The following is a 22,584-nucleotide window of genomic DNA, read 5'->3' on the forward strand; positions in this document are numbered from 1 at the left end:
AATACTTTCCTTCCACGGTGCTTTATACATGCCAAAACATTTGACATAATCATAACTAAAAGACATATTTACGAAGAGAATTTTGCTGTTGGTGGGGATATCGATGGGTTTGTCGTTTTCCTCGGTACAGATTCCCTTACCGTTGTCAAGTAATAGTGAAGTACCCAGATCAGATGAGTGAGGTATGCATCAAAGTGATTAACAACACGAATGGATATTGGTAATGATACAGTGACAGTACGAGGAAGCCAACTGTCAATGAGGCGGAAGAAAATATACATGACTGATAGGATTATTTGCAATGAAGGTTGGAGTGCTGTTCTGTTGTTTTAATGATCTCATAGTGCGCAGATGAGATATCCTTTTGAACTGCTTTTGTTTTCTTTACGTGAAGTCTTGGAGGATGTCAGGTAATATTGCCACGCTGTTCCAAATTATGTTATGACAAGAGCACTTGATGATGTGATGTCAGATATCTGATTTTCGGTCTGAATTTGTGGTAGATGTTTTGATTCTGGTGTTCATGGGACGGGAAGTTTCGCCTACAAAGGCTTCGCCACAGTTACAGTTGATTTTGTAGACAACACCTATGTTGTGGTTTAGAAGTGTTGCTATCGTTAGCTGGGTTTTTAGTGGTGTAGAGTTGATGAAGTAGGTTTCATACAGATTAAAGAGAAAATATGAGTGGAAAGTATATGACTGTATCAAGTAAATCTGTTTAAACTGAAAAGAAGCCCAGTGTGAAACCTCGGGAAAATCTAGACTTACTTCATACAGCTTTTCCATTACAGACCGGATCGACTGAAGGGATAAATACGATCAGGGATTTTGATACAGACCAGCATAAAATCGACATCGAAAGATCACACGCACCTGAGACACCACAGTACCAATCGAACTGCGCCCTTCTCCACGCTGCAACCACACGAGTTCTAGGCAATTTTATGGAACACTCGATTTATCGACAGTCGGTGGTTGATGTCTGCAAAAACCAAATGCCGAACTGTGTTATCTAATTTACGGACATTTGGGTTGTGATGGCAGATCTATCCAGACCGTATGGGGTCGATCAATTATAGCCCGGGCTAATGAGTGCCGGCCAAGGAAGCGCGACCATTGCCCGAGTCCAAGGCCTAACCTGGAACTGTGCCTCTTTTGTGCGAGTGCCTCGGCTCGAGATGAAGTGCACGAGCGGTGCTAATGCATGCTGACGTGGAACCAAGAAAGATGCCACGGGCCTGCCTCGCTTTATTAGGCTTTGTATTTGTACAGGTAAGATGTTTTCCCCATATGTATTCATGCTTGTTCTGAAGCATTTACCTGTGTTACAGTTCTATACTTTCGAGCGTGTACGATGACAGTCTCTCGGAAGGTCCAGAGAAAACTATGGCAAAATGCCGATTCGTGTGTGGAGTGGGTTTGTTAGATCGTCGTCCAAATGTCACACGAGTTGACAACATTATTTTCACACGCCTTGGGTCATATTCAAATAACATAACACTTGGCAATACGCGCGCGCGTGCGTGCGTGCGTGCGTGCGTGCGTGTGTGTGTGTGTGTGTGTGTGCATCAACAGTATTTATTTAAGATGTTGTATGCGATGTCACGAACGAAAGGAACATGTTGATGCACAATCGTGGATCACTGACAAGAGGTTCAATATCTACTTATACAACAGATACTATACATTTGATAAGAATGTTTAGTTTCCAAAGTAAGGATGTGGAAATAATGACTCCAAAGTAAGGATGTGGAAATAATGACTCCAAAGTAAGGATGTGGAAATAATGACATGATATTCTGCTTGGTCATGGAACAGGCGCATTTCAGCTTCGTTACAAGTATCGTAAAGTATGTAGATAACACCCTGACGGATATAACAATGCTTTTGCCACTTGGTGTATAATTCTGTCGAAATGCAACGGTTAACTCGAACTGAAATTAGAGTTCGCTTTGAGTTCGTTATAACCGGAGTTAATTGTAATAATAACACAGGTAGACGTTATAACCGTAGTTAATTGTAATAATAACACAAGTAGACGTAATAACCGTTGTTAATTGTAATAATAACACAAGCAGACATGGGAGCGTGATTGTGTTTGTTGATTCATGTCATAAAATTACGTTTGTACTCAAACTAAACTCAAACATGAACTGGTTCACCTTAACAGATAGGCGAATTGAGGTTATAGAGCAAATGCCATCGATTTTATTGAACGAATGTACCTGTTAAACCGTATTTATAGTAAACAAATCTACCGATATCTACGTCCGTTTTTACCATTGATTCTCGGTCAGTGTGTGACCCAGTCGTTCTTAACAGAAGGATAATAACTGTGTTCTACAACGTCTCACAACAGTATACAGTGTATTATCAACATAGCGATATGACATACGTCATGAACACAAACATCCAGATGATTTGAATTAATAATGTATTACCTGCTCGTATATACCAGTGTTATTGTTTCTCGTCTTGGTACAGCCATGTTTTTTCTGTCCTACTTGATAAACGTGGAATCAGTATAAATGCCATTTTCGTAAGTTGTAAAACTAAACATTCGCCACGAGTGGGTTAGACTGTCTGCTGGTCATTGCCATACATACCTTGAGGATATGGGTTCGAATCCTGGATTGGACTCAACCCAAACAAGTATTAGAATCTGTACATTTCTCAGAAAGTTTAATCTCACTTGTAACTGGGATGAGTAAGAATTAACTCCGAAACGAGGTGTTTGACAAACTGATATCTACAAATTCTATAACTCATGTTTATCAATTCTTTGCATTTCAAAGTAAGAAACTGTAATATATGTTAAATCACGATCCGTCCTCCAGGCATATTGTCTAATGGGAAAATGAGTAGATAAATTGTGAGATCTATAGAATATGTCCGACCATGTCCTGACTGTACTTGTTGACCAACGCTTAGCCTTAAAATATATACTTTTCATTAAAATATATAATTTTGATTAAAACAATTAATTCCATATGATGGAAATGGAGCCCCAGTGAGGTGGGAGATTCATAAACTGAGGAAATCTAGACTTGCTTCATTTAGGACTCTAGCATTGCAGACAGAGTTGTCCGACAGAGAACTATTCAGGGACAGTGAAACAGAGGTCTGTACTAGCTGATACTGTTTTGATGTTGTGGAGTTCAGACGGGGTTGCTGGCGCAGCAATTAGCTGTGCAGAGTTGCGTCCCTTGGGAAACATTCAATCGTGGCTGGAGAAGATTATAAATGTAGGTATGTCAACACCATGGCCCCTGGTTCCATGAACAAGGTAAAGGTCTCAGACCTGAGTCACTCTGCGAATAACTATCATTTAGTGACGAACAGTTAGTATCCTCAGCTATAACGGCAACAACTGTAATCTTTGATTCCACTCGTTAAGGCTACACCAGATACACATATGAATAGCAATCGAAAGGTGAGGATCCTCCGTTCTTCATCCCTTGTGATGAAAGAATCACGGTCAAGCATGTCTCGCTTGACTGTGTTGAATATTCCATCACAAAGGACAAACATGTCAATTCACAGTCTATGAAGGCTTTTTTACTAATAACCGCTCTCATTTCATTATTACATTTTTAAAAGAATTGGATTTGTTATCTGACTTGTAAATGTATAAATATTTTATGATTGGAAGTTTGAATTAATAACTAAGACTGTAAATGGCTGTATCCTCGATGGACTTTAAAGTACTGTAAAGATATTTTCTTCCCGAGAGAGTACGAAAGTCCCAAAATATTCGAAGTCAACTTTCTACTGTTTAATCGTAGCATATGTGTATTTTTATCCCCATGGCATGTAATGCGGGGAGTATAGTCGACACCACGTCTGTCCGTCCGTCCGTCCGTAATCATTTTGTTTCCGGAGCATAACTCATAAACCGTTCAATATTTTTGGACCAAACTTGATAGATATAATAATCTCAACCTATAGCTGTGCTTTTTGCTATTTAGAGAGTTTGGGCATTTTTATCGGTTTTTGGTTTTAAGGAACATGTTGGTGTCAGCCTAATGGTGGGGTGTGTTTCGTTGTGTTGAGCAGAACTCAAGAAACATTCTATATTTTTCTGCAAAACTTGGTAGATATGTCAATCAGAACCTGAATTGGTGCCTTTTGCTATTTACAGGTTTTTGTGATTTCTGTGTTTCTCGGTTTCCATGGAAACGATTCGAACTTTGTCTCAAAAGTGAGAGGTGTATTTCGTTTCCGGAGCACATCTCTGTCAGCAAAAGTTGTTAGTTATATGTGGTAGATGCCAAAGTGGTGCCTTTTGCTCTTTACAGGTTTATGTGATTTATAATTTCCTGGGTTTCCATGGAAAAGTTTCGGACTTTGTCTCAAAATGGAGGGATGGGCTTCGTTTCCGGAGCACAACTCAAAACCTTCTCAATAGCTTTCTGCAAAACTTGGCAGATATGTAGGGGAGACTCTAAAGTGGTGCCTTTTGCTATTTAAAAATTTTTGTGATTTATCATTTTCCCAGTTTCCATGGAAACGATTCTGACTTTGTCTCAAAATGACGGGATGGGCTTCGTTTCCGGAGCACAACTCTAATACGCTTCAATATCTTACAGCAAAACTTGGCAGATATTTGAAGCAGACCACAAAGTGGTGCCTTTTTCTATTTACAGTGTTTTGGTATATTTATTTTTCCTGGTTTCCATGGAAACAATTCTGACATGGTCTCAAAATGGAGGGATAGGCTTCGTTTCCGGAGCACAACTCGAAAACCATTTGATATCTTTCAACAGATCTTGGCAGATCTGGAAGTGGTGCCTTTTGCTGTTTACAGATATATGGCATTTGTATTTTTCATGACTTGCATGGAAACGATTCAAACTTACACTAAGAAAACATCAAGAAACTGTCAGACTGTCCTTTCAAATATGTGGGGACCGGGGGGAATGTCATCTTCTGATGTAATGTATGGCTAGATGTGTATAAATTGCTAACAGCTGAAGGGATGATGTAAATCCAGCTAGGGTCCATGCAGGAAGCAAATGTACTGTAACTCCCCATGGTCCCTAGTATGGTGATCTACCTTCAGTGGTTGACAATCTATAGCCTGATTTTATATTGTATTGCCCTCTATACTGTTTTAGATTTATTTACTAGTTTTAAATGGATACCTGTGATATACTAGTGGTTTTACTGTTCTTCATCATGAGGGTTTTAGTTACTAATATTCTTGATATGCTGTGTAGTATTTGATTGCACGATATGGCTGCAACATTGCCGATGTGACGATAAATATTAACTCACTCACTCCACCCGATAGAATTGGCCTTCACTAACCATGCAGGTCGTAATAGGCAACTAACGGGATCGTGTGGCAGGCTCGCTGACTTTTCTGGCATATGTCATTGTATCCCAATTGCGTCGATATCGATGCTCTCGCTGTCAGTCACCGGATTGTTTGGTCCAGGCTTGATCTTTTACAAACCACCTCCATATAGCTGGAATATGGCTGAGTGCGGCATTAAACACAGCAAACAAACAATCCTCGATTCGTTAGCACCATACAAATTGGTTTACATTGATGAACTTAAATTTTGCCCCAGATGTAATATACGCGATGTGATAATAATTGTAATGACGAATAATAAACAGGCGTTAGCCGAACTCGCTTACGTAATGTTCAAACTGTTGTGTTTGTAGCTTGCAATGGCTCATCTATTAACAAATGAAGCCAAACCGAACAGTTAACTTCCTACGTAATTCAGCACGGAATACCGCGCGTGTTCCTAACTAGCCAGCATCGTTCATCTCTCTAAACGATACCACCCATTATGGTTGTCTGTCTGACTGCGTCGTCATCATCAGTGATGCTTCTGTTGTCTAGGAATTGATGCTGAACGTCCCCGTGAAATGGTTATGATTGGTCTTTTATCTGAATCAGCCGATTAGCGTTCCCTATCAACGATTTCTTCCATGTGGGTGCGTTTGTTTCGCATTAGACCCGAGACTAAACGATGTAAATGAATGTAGATGCAAACATAGGGCAAAGATTAACTTTGATCTTTCCATCATTAAAGACAGAAAGCCGAAATGTGATATGTTTTCCATTAATGAGTGCCATCAGTCTGGAATATATGAATAGTCTCGGGGCAACTGGACCCATTTATATCCAGATCTACGGTATCTAGATATCTATAGATAGGCAATAAATTGCGTAGACGGGCGATAGCAACTGCCAATCGCTGTCAGATTAATGAACGAGACGCTGGTATATCTAAATATAGCTTCGCTACAAATGTATATGGACACATCTGATATACGGAGGACAAATATCCAAGGGACAAAATGTTTGGGGTCGTGACGATTCTCATGGTATTTTCCGACAGAGTTTCAGAGTTATCTTTAAGACGAACAACATCCTCGTGTTGCTGATTCTGATTCTGCAATATTATGGAGCGTCTATAGACGACAATCTTAATTACGTCTTGTGAGTCTATGTGTCATGTAGTTTCGCCGGTTGTACGTTTCACGATGACCATGTGCTAGTTTATGTCATATTCTCGTTTTTGATAGCTTACGAAATACTTGCGCAGAGTAATTATGTTGCCATGGATATAATTCCAGAACGCGCATAAGAATAGCACTTGTGTTGGCATTCGCGACTCAAAGTATATATATCCCTACTACTGCTGCTGCTGCTGCTGCTACTACAACTACTACTACTACTACTACTACTACTACTACTACTGCATGTACTACTACTACAAAATATAAATCTATTCCTACTGTTACTACTATTGCTGCTGCTGCGACTACTACCAACTAGTACTTCTACCACTACTACTACTGCTACAACTACTACTGCATGTACTACTACTACAAAATATAAATCTGTTCCTACTGTTACTACTACTGCTGTTACTACTCTGCTACTACTGCTACTACCACTACCACCACCGCCGCCACTGCTACTGCTATGAGTGACATGTAGCAGTTGATATGGGGAACACGGGAGATAGTCCTGTGGATATACAACAGTTACCTCTTTATTACAACATATGAATGCATGTCGGTGTACACGCCAACACCGTGATAACTTCCTCGACTCCAGTGTTTGCGTCTGCTCTGCAACGTCACATATATTGTAATGAAGAAGTTGTATATTCATAGAACTGTCTCCCTTGTTGAAGACTGTTTGCAGCGTAGGGCCACTCGCGGGAAACCGCCAATGTTTGATGTTGCATCAGAAAGTGAATATGAAGTGTAGAATATACAATCAACATAATGACACTGCCCGTCATCTTGTCATTGGACACCAGCGTGGACACAAGCGCAACATGATGGCGTACCACGACCCTCCTGTTACCGTCCTCGAAATACAAGTGGAGTTGACCCAGAGGTCCATGCATGGTACGACCAAGAACATGTGGAGGGTATCATGAAAACTGATTATCTTGTGATACTAGCACGTCAACAACCTCAGTCATATCTAGGCCACCAAAATAATTATTTTGTCGCTTTTGATAAAAGCCTGTAGAACCAGTTATGTAATAAATTAAAATTGCGTGAACCTTTTGACACTAATGTGATTGACAAGACTCGGGGAAAAACATGTAAATTATAAAGATATCCAATGATATTATGATGTAGTTTACTCACTCTGAACATAATCATGATCATAATCATAAAGGGACTCGGTACTTTATAATGATGCAAATATGCCTGCTACAGTGGCGGATGCACAGATCAAAAAAGTGGGGGTGCACAGTTTATTTTCACCCGTTTTCTCGAGAGTTTCAATGGTCATTCAATAAACTTTCGGGACAAAAGGGGACGCTCGCTGGATCCGTCAATCCTGCTTGATGTTACATTTTCAACTCTGTTCTATCCTTGCTGTGTCACAGTAGAGTTGCCAGTCGTCTCCGGCACCTCACTTCTCTGTGCAGGATTGCGTACCTTGTGCTCACCAGCAACCGATAATTATGGCTGAATCTTGTTTTGACCCCATTATGTTTAATGGTTTGTCGGCACCATACCTTTCCCCATCGCAAAACTGTGAGCCCTACTTACCTTAAGATTTTCCTCACACCCCAATCTGACACGCTGTGATATCCCTGGGATACAGTTTAAACTTGCGTTAAGCCTAGTTCATTCTCTATCACAGCGCGAGGGTTCAGAAGCATTTAGGAAATGTTTGACGTGTGTATAATAGATCCTCATACGTTATTAACCACTACCACAGTAGTGAGCACTTCACTCGGAGAGTTAAACAGCAGAATTAAACACTTGGGCATCGGATTCAGAAACCGTTCAAAGGCATTCGTCAGATTGATGCACCACGGTTTAAGCTGAAACGCAAGGTCATAAAAACGCATCAGATACTCTTCGACGCATGTTGATCCTCCTACTGACAGCAGAGCATCTTCGATGTTGTATGAGGAGATAAATTATTCTGTGACAAGAGCTAAGGTTCTGACTCAGGATATCAATTTTCTTCCTCTGACAGATATTCGATACTCTTTAACCCAAAATAAACTTGTACACACAGTTCCTTGAAGTTTTGCTGTAACAGAATGTATTTTCGACTGATCTATAGAGATGCATGCTTCTGATTCTAAAGATGAATTACGCTGGTCTGGAAGCTTGTAAATACCTTCATCGTTGTAGAAGTTAATGGAGAACCTGGCAAAAGGGTGAAATGAGAGACTGAATGAGTCGAATTGAAACTAAATCCACAGTACATGCACAGCGAAGCATAATTAAAACCGTAACTGAGGATACATTTAAGACTTTCCTTCAGCACAGTTCACCTAGATCACGAACGCCATAAATTCTTTGAATCAGGTTTGCTATGTCTCGATTTTTCATTTTCCGAAACTGACAGCGGTAGTTGTCTCTTCTTAAATTTTGATATTGGTTTAATCAGCGCTCTCTCGTCATGCCTTAGGTCTGAGTTCGATTCCTCAAATGGTTTCGTTATGCGAAGCCCCTTTCTGGTGTTCTCCGACGTGATATTGCGGAATAGTACTAAAAGCAGCATAAAACTGAAGTAACTCACTCTTTCATTCTCTCTTACTAAATGCATTTCTCTGTACTATCAATACGTTGTATTTTTACACATCCCTGTGCAATCGTTAGTTTAATGTGATTCCTTTCTCTGTTATCATCTTTGATAATTTTTAGTTAATCAGTCATTGATGAAATTTATTTTTCCGAATAATTGTAATTTGCTTCTCTAATCACGCACGTACATTATGGATGATTATCAGTATCCATGCCAACAGATGTTTTCTCACCAACAGTATTATAGTTAGAAGGAGAAGCAAAAGCAATCATGCACTACATATATGCTATTACTGACGTGTCCTCATCTGAGTGACCCGCGATTGGTCGGAATATCTCAAGTTGTCTTCTCTGACGTCCGCGTCTACCCTCCAGCTTGTTCAAGAAGCGGAAGATGCGTAGAGGGACCCAAGCGATATAGACTATTACCATTGCTAGGCGCAAATATTCTCCATCTTTAACCCTTGTATATTACAGAACATCGTAGATCGATCTGGGAACAAGTACCACTTAGTCAATGTCAGACTCGCTGTATAATGTAAACCCCATATCCGAAGGATGAAAAATACAGCTATAGAAGGTTTGTTTTGTGCAAACATAAAGGTCAGTGGCACCAATTATGTCATAAATCATCTTTACGTCAGTTCTTCTTGACAGGGTTATTTGTGATATTGCTGGGGGAATGGACATAATCCTACGCTGACATTGGAAGGTGTTTTGGTGGCTAAGTATACAGAATGTGTTTACAAGTGATCTTAACTTTGGGCACAGACCCAAGAACCTGATTCCAAAATGTTAGCAGCACATTGTTATAAAATACGCTTTTTCATGCGCATCAAGCCAATGTCGAATTGGCAAAAATTGAAAACCTCTCGACGCAAGCATCTTTTTTGTTGCAGAGAAATATGACATGTTGTTACACGTATGGCGTGGTTGTGTGTCACTTGTGATGGAATTAGTTTTGGAAACAAGAAGCAATCCCGACGGTCCTCGTTAATGTGTCCATGCCGCGTCATTGTATAAACTGTTTTCTTTTTATGTATATTAAGAATGTGTCATAAATCTTTTAGAGAATATGGAAGCGTTTTCTTTCACGTGTGTGATTAAACAAATTTCGTGTAAGGTGCAGTCACTTGGTGCTGACCTTTCCCACATCTGTTTGATTCCAGTTAAGAACTTGATGATAGGTTCAGCATCCACCATATTTTTAGAGATGTATCTTTATACTGACTGTGAATCATGCATGTTTTTGCTAAACTATTGCTTAAGTATACATAGCTTGTCACTTGTTTCAGTTCAGGTCGTCTTGTACAATAACCTAATTAAACCAAGCTATTTCGTATGAACTTAATACAATGAAACAATGAACTCTCCTCATGTCTCCTTAAATACAGCGAAGTAATAAAAGTCGTAAACAAAGGCTCTTTTTCCTGTCAAAAAATGCTGATCAATGAAACAAAGGATTCTCTTCCTTTCTCTCGTAGAAATTTCTTGAACTAAGGGTTCTCTTCGTTTCTCCCGACAAAGTTTTAAAGATTCTCTTTCATTCTCCTAAACATATGATGGAAGTACTGCAGCCTACTCCCTTTCTCTCGAAGAAAACAAAGGATTCTCTTCCTTTTTTCTTGAAGGTCTTAAAAGACCTTTCCGTCCATTCCACCTCAAGAAGGTCTTGAACAAAATATATTATCTTCCTTTCTCCTAAAGAAAGTCTCGAACAAAGAACTATGTTTCTTTCCTCCTGAAGAAGGCCTTGGACAAAGGAATCTCTTCCTTTCCCCCTAAACATGTCGAGAAAGCTGTGGCGTAATAAACGTCTTGAACATCTGGAATATAAACAAACACAGTGACAAATCATCTTTGCAAGAATGGGTTTGGTTAGCGTTGATATTCATGAATATTACTACTATTTTTCTTGATAAGTCGAAACTTAAATGTAATCACTCATAGATCAGTAACCGTTCCATTTTTTATGTTGGAACGATATTGGAAAGTAATATTTGTTTGAAAGGATTCCAGTCTTTGGTTATGGCTTAATGCGATCATAAATGTGATCCGTGTTACATTCTGGTCCGCAAGACAGACGTTTGATGTAATTACAACCAATAACGCCCGCCTTGGAAGCGAATTAAGAACGCCAAGAGTCAAAATTGTGTGACAGTTTGGCCCAGTGTGTTTTGTTGTCATGGAGATTAATAACACGGAAGCGACGTAAGAATTATCTTTATTGATAATAAACACGGAAATGAGTTTAACTTCAAATTACGCAAGGTTGTCGAATGGAAGAATCGATATCATTTATAGCTCTGGCTTCCTTAGAATCACTGATGGAATGAGGAAAATAATGCTGTGTTTTTACCAAATGTTGATTCCTTCCACGTGTAATCACAACTGGAGCAAAAGAAAACGCAATAAACTAAGAATGGAATACTGCAGGTTATAGAAGGTTACCACGAAGGTAGTCGTGCGTGCTGGTCGATCTCTTTCTAATGCCGAGCTACACTAAAGATAAAAGTAAAATCACTAAGTGTGACGGGTATCGAACCTACGATCAACGTTCAGGGGAGTTTCTTTACCCACTGGGCCATTGACACACTCCGTTAAAGAGGGAATACAGCTTAGAGTATATAAATTGGGCATAGAAATTGATTGTCTTCGTTGGAGTGGGCAGATCCCTTGATTACATATGCCTGCATTTTTCAGAATCCTTCCTGCGGTTACGGGTGGCAAAATCTGAGGTGCAGCAATTTGCTATCGTTGTTTCTTGCGTGTCAGAACCATACCTGTGTTCCTGGTAGAAATAAATTTACATCATATATAGTACTGCACAACACTCATATTACGAAATATATGCTTAAAGCGGAATCCTTTTATATATTGGGAGGCATATGTTATTATTACCATGTGCTTGCAAAATGGTATTTTTATTCTATGATTTCCTCACAACAACCTGTGACAAATGTATCGTGTATAAGTATAAATAAACAATCATTCATTGCAATGGTGTGGGGTAAATGTCATGACCTGCGCATGCATTTACTTCGGGTAATGGCCGAATGTCCCCTTATAGGCAGTACGTAGATGTGGGTCAGTTAAACATTAGTGTTTACTCAATATGATTTTTAGCGAACGAAGTTGAAACCCAGTTGTCGATCATGACTGAGTGGTCAAGCCCGCTATAGAGGAAAATGCAGACGTAAGCATTTCAATAAAAAGGTGATCGATAATCATTAGGGCAGTCAGATATATATTCCTTGGTGAATAGCGATCACCTCTTCATTGAGACACTTGGGGTTTTTTGTGTTAATTAGAGAACCTGTTAAGCAAACTGTTTTAACACCCGATTAATATTTTTATATTTACATTTTACATCCGGATGACTGAGTTTCCTCGATGGACGACCAAAACAGTCTTAAAATGAAATAAACGGGGTATTCATTGTTTGACCGGATCTAAACGCGGATTGGTATAAGAAAACCCTTGCACGTTTTAACCATGTCGTAGGTCCATGACGTTCGATTTATTATGCGTTCAATTATGCTCAGTCCTGAACGTGTCCTGCATAGCGAACGACAAAACACCTTCCTCGACAGGTTCCAGAGACATTGCTGCCCGATTCCTTCATGAATTATTAACAGTTCCTCGTGCTTTCCGACTGCTACTTTCAGCAATGTCTGATCGATTTGATCCCAAGAAGGAAGGAAAAAACACCTCGAGGAGCCTCATTACTGTATTCATGGACTGTATCGCACCATCAGAGCACTTCAAGATATTCCTGGACACAGTCGTGTGAGACACACGTCTATGCAACTCTTGATCAATTTATCTTGTAGTTTCCTTTACTTAAGGTTTCCCATCCATATTACATGCGTGATAGTCATAGTCAGTCCGCTCGTGATAAAGCGACGGTAAGCTGGAAAGAAAGGTTGGACAGAGAAATAATGTGTTAAAGGGTTCCAGAGAACTGAAACCTTTGCGAACTCGGAAATTAGAAGATACAGTGTTACTAATATGGGTAGAGCGATACAGTAACGAAATCGGGTACAGTCAAGGTAAGCAGTCACGACTTCAGGTGAAAGGAAAGCAGTGATATATGTAACAAAGACTTATCTAACGAAATCATTTTCCTCAGTAAGCTGAGCCATGTTATGGTTCAGTAAAACATTGGACTCAGCTAATATAGGATGATACAGCCAATGACAGTTGTTATTTATGCCAATAAAGAAGTCAGATATGGGAAGGGTAGATTAACGTCGAGTGAGTGAGCCGCACTCAGCAATATTTCAGCTATATGGCGGCATTCTGTAAATAACTAAGTCTGGACCAGACAATCCAGTGGTTCACAACATGAGCATCGATCGGCGCAGTTGGGAACCGATGACATGTGTGAACCAAGTCAGCGAGCCTGACGACCTGATCCCGACAACCTTGGTGGCCTTTTGTGGCAAGCATGGGTTGCTAAAGGCCTGTTCAACCCCGGATCTTCACATGTCAGATTAGCATCAATAAAAAACCCAAAGTTCTAGTAAAGCATAGCGATGTTATTTGTATTTTAGTCGACAAAGAAACCTTTGCTTCATATATAGGTGCAAAATGTTTTTTTTCTCTCTAAAAGTGTCAGTGTGATTACTTTTATGGAATTACCCAGTATTATTACATATATCCGTAAACGCGATACTATTTGGACTGGAAACTGCTTCGGCAGGTACTCGAAATATTATGTTCTCTTTGTAGAATCATTCGGTTGGACCCTTGAATGCGAGCAGTTATTCTTAGACTAAACCAATCTGCCCAGCTGCAGAGTAAATGGTACATGCAGGTTTACCGGCTGTCTGGTTTAAATTCAAATTGTTTATAGCAATGCGCAGTTTCAACGATGGTAAATTTACCTAGAAACCAAAGTAAAGACGTTTATTCCTTAAGCACATTTACACCTAGCGTTGAATAAACTAGCGCAGAAACAACGGTGGAGCAATCTTCCCCTCCTACAGAGCCCGTTAATACTGGAACGCCATGGAAGGAAAGGCAAACGGTGGATTTGATAGAAGCCTCTAAACTCTTTGCAGGATTTACGTGAAATTGAAGACGGGGTTTAATCACAGAGTGCAAATTATTGCCTGTCTCGTCATAAAAGACAAACAACAAAATCGAATCAACACACATGGGCTTATTTTTCATCCAATGAAATTAGTCGAAATAACTTAGACGAGGCTTTAGTTAGATCTTGATAACTGCCTTTCTGGCTGATGTCTTTGGCTTTTCTTATGTTTCATTCAACGTCCAAATCAAGGTTGAATTGATTTCTGTGGCCTGCACCGATGACCTGACTAAACAGATTATAAGGGCCTTGATAAGAAGTATAGTGAGCTTAAGTCGATTTTCATTGATTTGATAAGGAGGGTTTTATTGACAGGGTAGTTCAACGGTCGGTGTGATTGGAACTTTTTTCGGGGAAAGCACGCGAACTCTGCATGTTTCAGTCTCGATTGTCACCTTCATCCGATTGTAAAGACATCTTTGTGGGAATTGTGCGAGAATTATATAAATTAACATATATATTTACGTTTGTGGAAAGATTCCGTTTCAGAGTGTTTACCATGGTTGTCGGGGTCTGGATGTTGGATGTTTTGTTGTTGATTTACCTTAGGGTGTTATTTATCATTCCAAATCGACTATACAGGAAACTAGCTGCCGTATGCGTATAATGTCGCGATATTTGTAAGGTGATATCGTTGCTGTATGATTCGATCACAACCCAAAGCAGACCATTGTGACATCATTAGGGTTCGTGACGTCACAGTTATGTAATTGGCATGCTGGACCTCGTATTTTCAAAATACTGGTTTACAAAAAAAAGATGAATAACAATTTTAGAAGATAAATTATTTACACCCTTTTCACGCCCGCGAAGTCTTTAAACTAGAACACTTAACTTTCTACTGACTTTTGTTGATGATATCAAAGGACATTCCTGTGAGATTTCCCATGTGGCTCGCCATCAATGACACCTGCTCGTAAAGACAGATCGTTTACATTGTTCACAGAAATAAATTTTCCTGATTGGTATGCAAGATGGTGGGTAACGCTGTTGTTGTCATATGGTGTTTATACAATACACAAAGTACGTGTTCATTTCATACAAGTACTGCAGCTCATGGAGGAGAGAAGACTAGCCTAGATGGCCAGGGCCCCACAGCAGTTGTGTCCCTGGGATGCTGAAGATGTCGGTTCGAATCTGAAATTCGTGCTGATTCATAGCTACAGACGTCTTTGGTCATTGGGATAAGTACTCTCTTGTGTTCATCTAAAATGGGTGTCCTAATTTTCCTTTGAGTAACCAAATAGCCTGTACTCACCTCACTTAAACTCCGCTTGGTATTTTTCCATTTACCATTAACTGTAAAAATATAATAAAGTTTAAATGTTAGTGTTTGTCGTTTATATTTGATGTGTAATATGAGAAACGATAACGAAAGACTGCTACTTGTCAAGTTCATGTTCTTAAATAGAACCTCTCAGTATAGCTTTGTTATTTTGTTTACCTGTCTACCGATAAGTAAGCTACGATTTGACTTTTTTGTGTGTACGCATGTAAGATCACATTTACATTGTACATTATCACTATTGTCCAAGTGATTGATAAGTATTCTCTTGTTCGTGGACGGTAGCCTACAAACAGACTTGACCCGTGCAAATCCGGGTTAGAGTCTGTCTTCAGTAGCTCGTGCGTGTTAATGGACTCTGGTTTCTGGCCCTTTGTTCATGAAAAGTGGTCTGTTTTAATGATGAGGTAAAAGTTTACGGCCTGCGAAAGTTTTAACTGTTTTTCTTGATACGCCTTGAACCGAAATGACGAATTAACATTCTGTTTAAGATGACAAAAATCCTATTACATCCAGTCACATCGCCAGAGCTCTTCAGTGATATATCCCTTGATAGGATTAACACTGGGATGGATCAAAATTTGGGGGAGTTCATCTAAAGTACGGCTTTAAGCTCATTTCACTGACGTTTAAACTCAGTGCCAGTGGGTTCCCAAGCAATGTGATGTATAAGGTATTCCTTTCTACAGTGTTTTCAGTTCCGAGAATGGAACATCTTTAGGTTTCCATGACTACAGCAAAACAGAAGCATTCATTTTGTGTTCTGCACACAACACTATGTTATGTTTTAACTTTCATGCCTTTCCTGCGTCCAAAACAAACGCCACCAAATATTTTTCTGGTCTAAAACAAAACTTAACCAAAAATGGTAACATTACATGTTTTATTGTTTTATTTTAGTATAATCAATCATTCAGCAACAGTATTTAATGGACAACACGACGGAAAACGACGCAGCTCGTGATCTGATATCTCATTATGACACTGAATTATCCAGTATTCGATCACCAATGCAGAATCGACAGGGAGCTTTTACAACTTTATGGGCAGCATATATTGTTCAGTGCCGGGTATGGCCACCCCTAGCAGAGATGCAGACCCGAACCCAGCGTCGAACTGAGTAGGTGAGTCTTCTGACGTCTTGATTAGGGATCCGACGCCATTTCTTTTGCAGGGCAGCTTCTAAAGCTTTCTTCGTCAATAACTGATTTGGCGTTTCCGACGTCCCAGTCCTTCCCAAAGGTGCTCAGTTGGGAACAGACCTTGAAGAGCTGGAACTTGCGTTCGTCAATAAAGTTCACTATTCGCCAGTTTCGCTGCTGCCAAGGTCGCAGTCATGGTTCATCTCCGTCTGACATGTCGGCGTTGGCACATCAACGTCACGCTATTTAAAGGCCGATGTTAACGGAGACCATGAATGCGGAGACGTCTGGTCACAGTCTGCCTGCGTATTGGATGTCCAATGCTTTAACTTTGGACGTATGACGTATCGGTTCCTCAAGTGAAACAGTCGTAAATACCGGTCCTCTTTTAGGCTAGTGACCTTCAAAATACCACTCTTTGGCCTCTTTCAGTGCTGCCAGTCTGTCGTAGACAAGTGACAAGTCTTCCGACGGTGGATTAGCAGCATCCCATGGTCCTAGCCACATGCTCTTGTGTGTGTTCCATCTGTAACATACCGACTGCTCTCTCCTTCTGCTCTGCTGCTCAGTTCCAGGTTGTCAGGCGATTAAAATGATATAAGAGTAAACCTGGTTAGGTTGACGTATAGCATAATTTGATGCGGGTAACTTTGTGCACAGGTTCCGCTTTATTCGTGTAAATTCGGGGTTTTTTTCCACAAAAGACGAAAGGGCAAGTGATCTCTGGGAATAGACATGTTATGTTCGAGAGATTTTCGCTATTTTTAAACAGACTGACAATTATTTTGATAATTTACAGTCGTTTTTATTTTGCCGGCTTTTCTTTGGTCGCTATTTTAGAAAGATCACTCCGAAAACGAATAAACACAAATAAACTTAAATCAGAATGTGAAAATAAGAAATGTTTTTCACAACTTTTGTAAAATATTTTAATGAGGTTAGTGAAAATCAAATCAAATGGGAATAGATAGCGAGATTCATTTGTAGACTGAGTCGCGTTCATTGTGAAACATTGAGCAGATGGAGTAAAAACGATCCTACCTGTATTTATACGAGTAAGGAAGCTGAAGAGGATTTTGTATCACATCCAGGCATACATCTTCAAAGCGAATAAAAGAACATACTCTTTCTTAAATGTTTTCCCATATTGATAACCACTTCTATATTTCGTGAGTGCGACGTTTCGATTCAGATTCTTGTGCAAGCAGGAATTCTTTGTTGTTCATACAGTTTGCCTGTATTAAGATGTTTTCTCGTCTCCTTGTAACGTGTGTAGTGCATGTACGAACAGAAACTTTCAATATCCAGATACCGGTTTAGAACCAGGTCTATATTTCCCCTTCTTTGCATAATTATGAATATTCTTGGTGTATCATTTGATGTGTATGTACACCTCAGTGTGACCGTATGTTACCCAGATAACCTTAACATAAAAATATCGTAGCCTTGTAACTTGTATTAAATCCAAACAAGTAATAAAAAATACAGAGTCGTGCCATTTAATATGAACTGCTATTAAGTCTCCACACTATTATTGTATATGAGTACAATGCTATAGTGACCCTCTGCTTACATTTCTGATGCGGTGAGGAAGTCAAATGGTTAAAGCGGGGCTTTAAACCCGGGCTCGATTTCCAACATGACTACAATGTATGAAACCCATTTTTTGTGTCCCCCACCATGATATTGCTGGAATACTGCCTACATGCTTAAAATCACTCTCACTCACTCACTCTTACATTTTCTAAGACATGTCATTAATCTGAAAATACGCCTGTCATCGCTTCTTTCGTCAATGTCGGTAACAAGGCCCATTAACGGGGTGCTGCTATTTGTTCATATCAATCGACAATTCACGTGCTTCTGTTAATTATTTGTCATACAGCTGTAATTGCCAGCCTTCGTCCCTTGAGCTGCTGATGTTATCTGATTTATTGGTGCGTTACGGAATTCATCCCTGAAATTAAATCTGTCATCTGTCCAGAGTTAGGCAGGACACGCTATTGTTTCATGTTCAGTAGCTGAACCGAGGAGATTGGTTGTAATCTGCACTTGTTTTGCTCATTTAGACGTTGGCTCTTTGTCGCATGATATATGACAAACTGTAATTGAAAACTGCTTCAATATAATGTGAAATACATCGCTGTATGATTGAGTGAATGACGGACCAATGTTTTGGGGATACTGGAAATGGGGTTTACACACTGTATGTACGGAATTGAACCCGGGTCTTCGGCTTTACCACTAAACTAAAGCCCCAGCCCCCTACCACCCCACCACCCCTAATCTCCTTGGGGGGTCGTAAGAACTTAACACGTTTCTAATAATCTCCTCAAAAGTATTACGCTACATCAACGAAAGAACATGATACTGCCCAGCTTACACAAGTGACTTTGGCAAGAATCATTACATGTTCAACGGAATTCAGAACTCCCATACAGCGTTAACCACTGTCTGATATCAGAATGCCAAATCACATTTGCAACAATTAAACGTTAACTGAAAACTTCCGGGCCAAAGAAAGGTTACAACCATGTATGTCAGTGGCCAAAATTCTGATGAGTCCCAAATAATTACGAAGAATAGAAAACTGTTGAGTTTTCAACACGACGTGTATTCGTTGCAGCCGCCATATACAAGAAGTAAGGGGAGAGCACTCTCAATTGCGTTAGGCGTTATAGTTACCATAGTGATCTCAATAAACACCTATCGTAACAACGGGTATCTTAGCTGCTTTGTGGTCCTAGAGTTTGCAGTGTTTCGGCGAGTATTTTCAGTTAAGTAACGTTTTGATCAAGTATGTATTTTGTATCATGAAAGTGTCCAAGGCCTTTTACGTGACGGTGAGGATCTGGGCTAGAACTGGTCTTCAGCAACCCATGCTTGTTGCAGCAGGCGACTAATGGTACCCGGGTAGTCAGGCTCGCTGACTTGGTGTCATATGTGTTATCGTATGCCATATCAGTACTCATGCTGTTGATCACTTGATTCTCTTGTCAAGACTCGATTTTTACAGACCAACGCAATATGGCTGGAATATTGCTGTGTGTGGCGTTAAATAACGACCCAACCAGTCGTTTATGTAATGGTGAATGCGCCAGTGTTTCAATATGCCAGCTTTATGACCGCGGCCGCTAAACCAGCGTGATTGATGTAACTGGGTGGTTAATCCTCTATAGAAAGGGGCGCTGAGAATCAAGTCAGCATTCACATCTCATTGACACACACAAAGATGCTTCGATCGACAATTACCGCAACACACTACTACTTCCCTTACAAAGACAGGTCTTCAATAATTCATCCGTGTTCACTGATAGCCAAACACAGCTTCACCTTCGTATCAACCCCATCAAGAGTGAAAGCACTACCTTAAATAGACCATATACAATTCAGTAAGAGTGATTAAGTCCGATTTTACGTTGCGCTTGTTCAGAATGCGATAGAACTAAATAACATAGCTGAGTTATTCAGCTATAATGCATGTGTCGCCCCGATTACGCGACCGGTATATTTCACTCAGACGGGTTATAACTAGTCACTCTCGGACTGCAAAATAGAACCTAAATGGACGGAATATGGTCTCAGAATGGACTAGAAAATACTTAGATTTGGATCCTAATCTACAAAACACTGTCTAGGTAATTGATGGCCATAGACTGCTGAGGGCAGAGAAAGGCCGCTGATGTAATTTGCTCTAAAAGGCACGAACTGGAATTAGGTCTGAGACATGGTCTTGTGTGATGCACCATGATAATACCGTGATTGCTGCGGCGGAGAAAAGAGGCGTCGGAAGAACGTGATGTTGAACATTTCTGAAAATGGTCGAAGAGCTGTTGAATCCCATTATGATGAGACCCATTCTGGGGGCTTCAGAATCCGTACTGGATTTTGATCAATGTAAACGTTTTTCACCTTAAAAATAGTTATATCATTGGCCACTTCGTTTCCAAAGTTGTAATATTCGGAGGAAGTAGCTGTGATAGTGTTACACTTGAAACCTACCCTGGAATGTATTTTCTAGACAATCATCAGTGAAGTGTCCGTTATTTGTTGGAGTCAGATTATTTTTCAACCGTTTTCAAGAGGGTGTCAATGGCCATTAAATAAACGTTTAGGACAAAAGAGGGAGTGCGCAACTCTGTGCCCCTCTCTCTTAGCGCACCCTGATAATGCTCCAAGGGTCTATACACTGATCTTGGTGATAATGTTAGCACAGTGCGTTATGGAGTTGGCGCCGAACAAAAAAACAGACTTTATTACACACATCTTACCTACATCTTGTTCCTCAATCGTCAGTAAATACACAGGCTCAAAACATAAACGACATTTAAAAGCGTGTTTTTGTGGTTAATGTTGTTTTATGTTGAACAATACTAGTATTTGATGCACGACGCAATGATTACTCTGAAACGTTAATTAGACACTAATCTTTTGTAATATTTTGTTCCTCCTTGTTTCAGATGCTAGCTGTAGTGCTCCCTGCCCCCTCGCCTAATGGTCATGGGGAATTCATCCCCCAGCCGGCGATGTCATGCGACCTCCGGAACTCAACATGCCCGGACCATTTCTGTTGTGTTAAAAAGGTGATATAGATTTATTGTTAGTGAGAGATGACGTCTTCAATAGTTAACAGTTTGAATAGTACGTAGTGCCTAGTGAGGTCACGCCCACGGAAGCGGTCTATCGAAACAAATGATTGGAATCGGTCCAAGGTACTATGAAATAGCCATATGTCAATTTGCAAAGATGAACCATGTATCTCGGGACTGGGTCAGATCAACTGATCGCGTTTATCGATGTTCATAATGTCAGTCACTGGATTGTTTGGTCCAGACTCGACTACTTACACATGGTCGCCATACAGTTGGACGTTTGTTTAGTTAAACAACGGACAATGAAAGAAAATAGCTTATCCTGCTCATTGTACGTACGTGTGTGTGTGTGTGTATTTGTGTGTGTGTGTGTGTGCTTTATAATTAAAGTGTGTATGCGCATTTGTACATGAACATTTAATAACATAACTTATACTTTTATTGTTACAGGTTATTACATATGCAGACGTCAGTAAATATGCAATCGGATTCACGGAGTGTCAGCCACTTCGAAAACTGAAATATTTCTGTTTGGTGAAAACCGAGGATTTCATGTGCCAGTGTGAAAAAGGATTAAAGTGTAAAGTTAAACACGGTGACAATTTCGGGTACTGTGATACAACCGTGGATTGATACCGTCAGTGAAGAAGGAACTGGTGATACCTCTTGTCGGCTGTTTGTTGATGGTGGAGTTCTGTGTATGACGTCATCATCCTTGTGGTGTGGAATGGATACCAATGAAAACAGCGGAGAATCCCAGGAAAGCCTGTTGTATAAATGCCCAATGGTTAAACGTAATTATCATTTTATTGGAAGAGATTTGGCAAGGTTTAAGAAACAGATTAAACAAATTGACGTAAATGGACACCGAGGGTTTTATAGAACTCCGTGGATTGGGGTTGAATTTCAACACCTCGCAGAGACTGGGAGATAAGATTCAGGTGGGTATACAGGCCACTTAGGCCAGCGTTGAATCTGCACATACATTTAAAATGAACTTGGGGTACTGTCGGGGAATAAATGAGGCCATGCCACATATGCATTGTAATATGCAAGACCGAGATATATAACAGTCATCAACGAAAATACTAGACTAGATAGATATCCACGTGTGGAGTATGTTTATCCGGACTTGACGATACGATCACACACTGATGTGTCGAACAAATTACGATTGGTCATGGAGTACTCCTGTTTAGTCACGAGATTACGCTAGTGTCTAACATCGGATATGTCGAAGTTTTTAAAAGGTGTCTTCATCTTCGACACAGCGGTGGGTGGCTATATTAGAAGACACTACAGCGTGGATTACCTAGCATTACACGATGCCATACTACTTGTGTCAAATACATTTACGTTAGTACGTTTGTGTCTGTGATATGTTCCAACGCGCTGGTGAACGGTACGTATCAATGGCTGCTGAGACAAGGA

The 22,584-nt window shown here is 40.1% G+C and overlaps 1 protein-coding gene across 1 annotated transcript; it reads left to right on the forward strand.

Annotated features, from left to right (window-relative positions):
• Positions 1-947: 947 nt before the first annotated feature.
• Positions 948-22,516, forward strand: LOC137287256 (uncharacterized). The gene is made up of 3 exons (XM_067819487.1): positions 948-1,272; positions 21,022-21,144; positions 21,604-22,516. Exons 1-3 carry the CDS (start codon positions 1,201-1,203, stop codon positions 21,784-21,786), a joined length of 378 nt encoding a protein of 125 aa, XP_067675588.1. The 5' UTR covers positions 948-1,200; the 3' UTR covers positions 21,787-22,516.
• Positions 22,517-22,584: the final 68 nt, after the last annotated feature.

This window comes from Haliotis asinina, chromosome 6, assembly GCF_037392515.1.
Source record: "Haliotis asinina isolate JCU_RB_2024 chromosome 6, JCU_Hal_asi_v2, whole genome shotgun sequence".
NCBI lineage: Eukaryota > Metazoa > Mollusca > Gastropoda > Lepetellida > Haliotidae > Haliotis > Haliotis asinina.

What these genes read in the sequence shown, in the direction of transcription:
- LOC137287256 (XM_067819487.1), top strand. Translation starts at nt 1,201, where the DNA reads ATGCATGCTGACGTGGAACCAAGAAAGATGCCACGGGCCTGCCTCGCT. An exon ending in TAGGCTTTGTATTTGTACAG is followed by an intron (nt 1,273 to 21,021) that starts GTAAGATGTTTT and finishes TCCTTGTTTCAG; the next exon opens with ATGCTAGCTGTAGTGCTCCC. An exon ending in ATTTCTGTTGTGTTAAAAAG is followed by an intron (nt 21,145 to 21,603) that starts GTGATATAGATT and finishes TTATTGTTACAG; the next exon opens with GTTATTACATATGCAGACGT.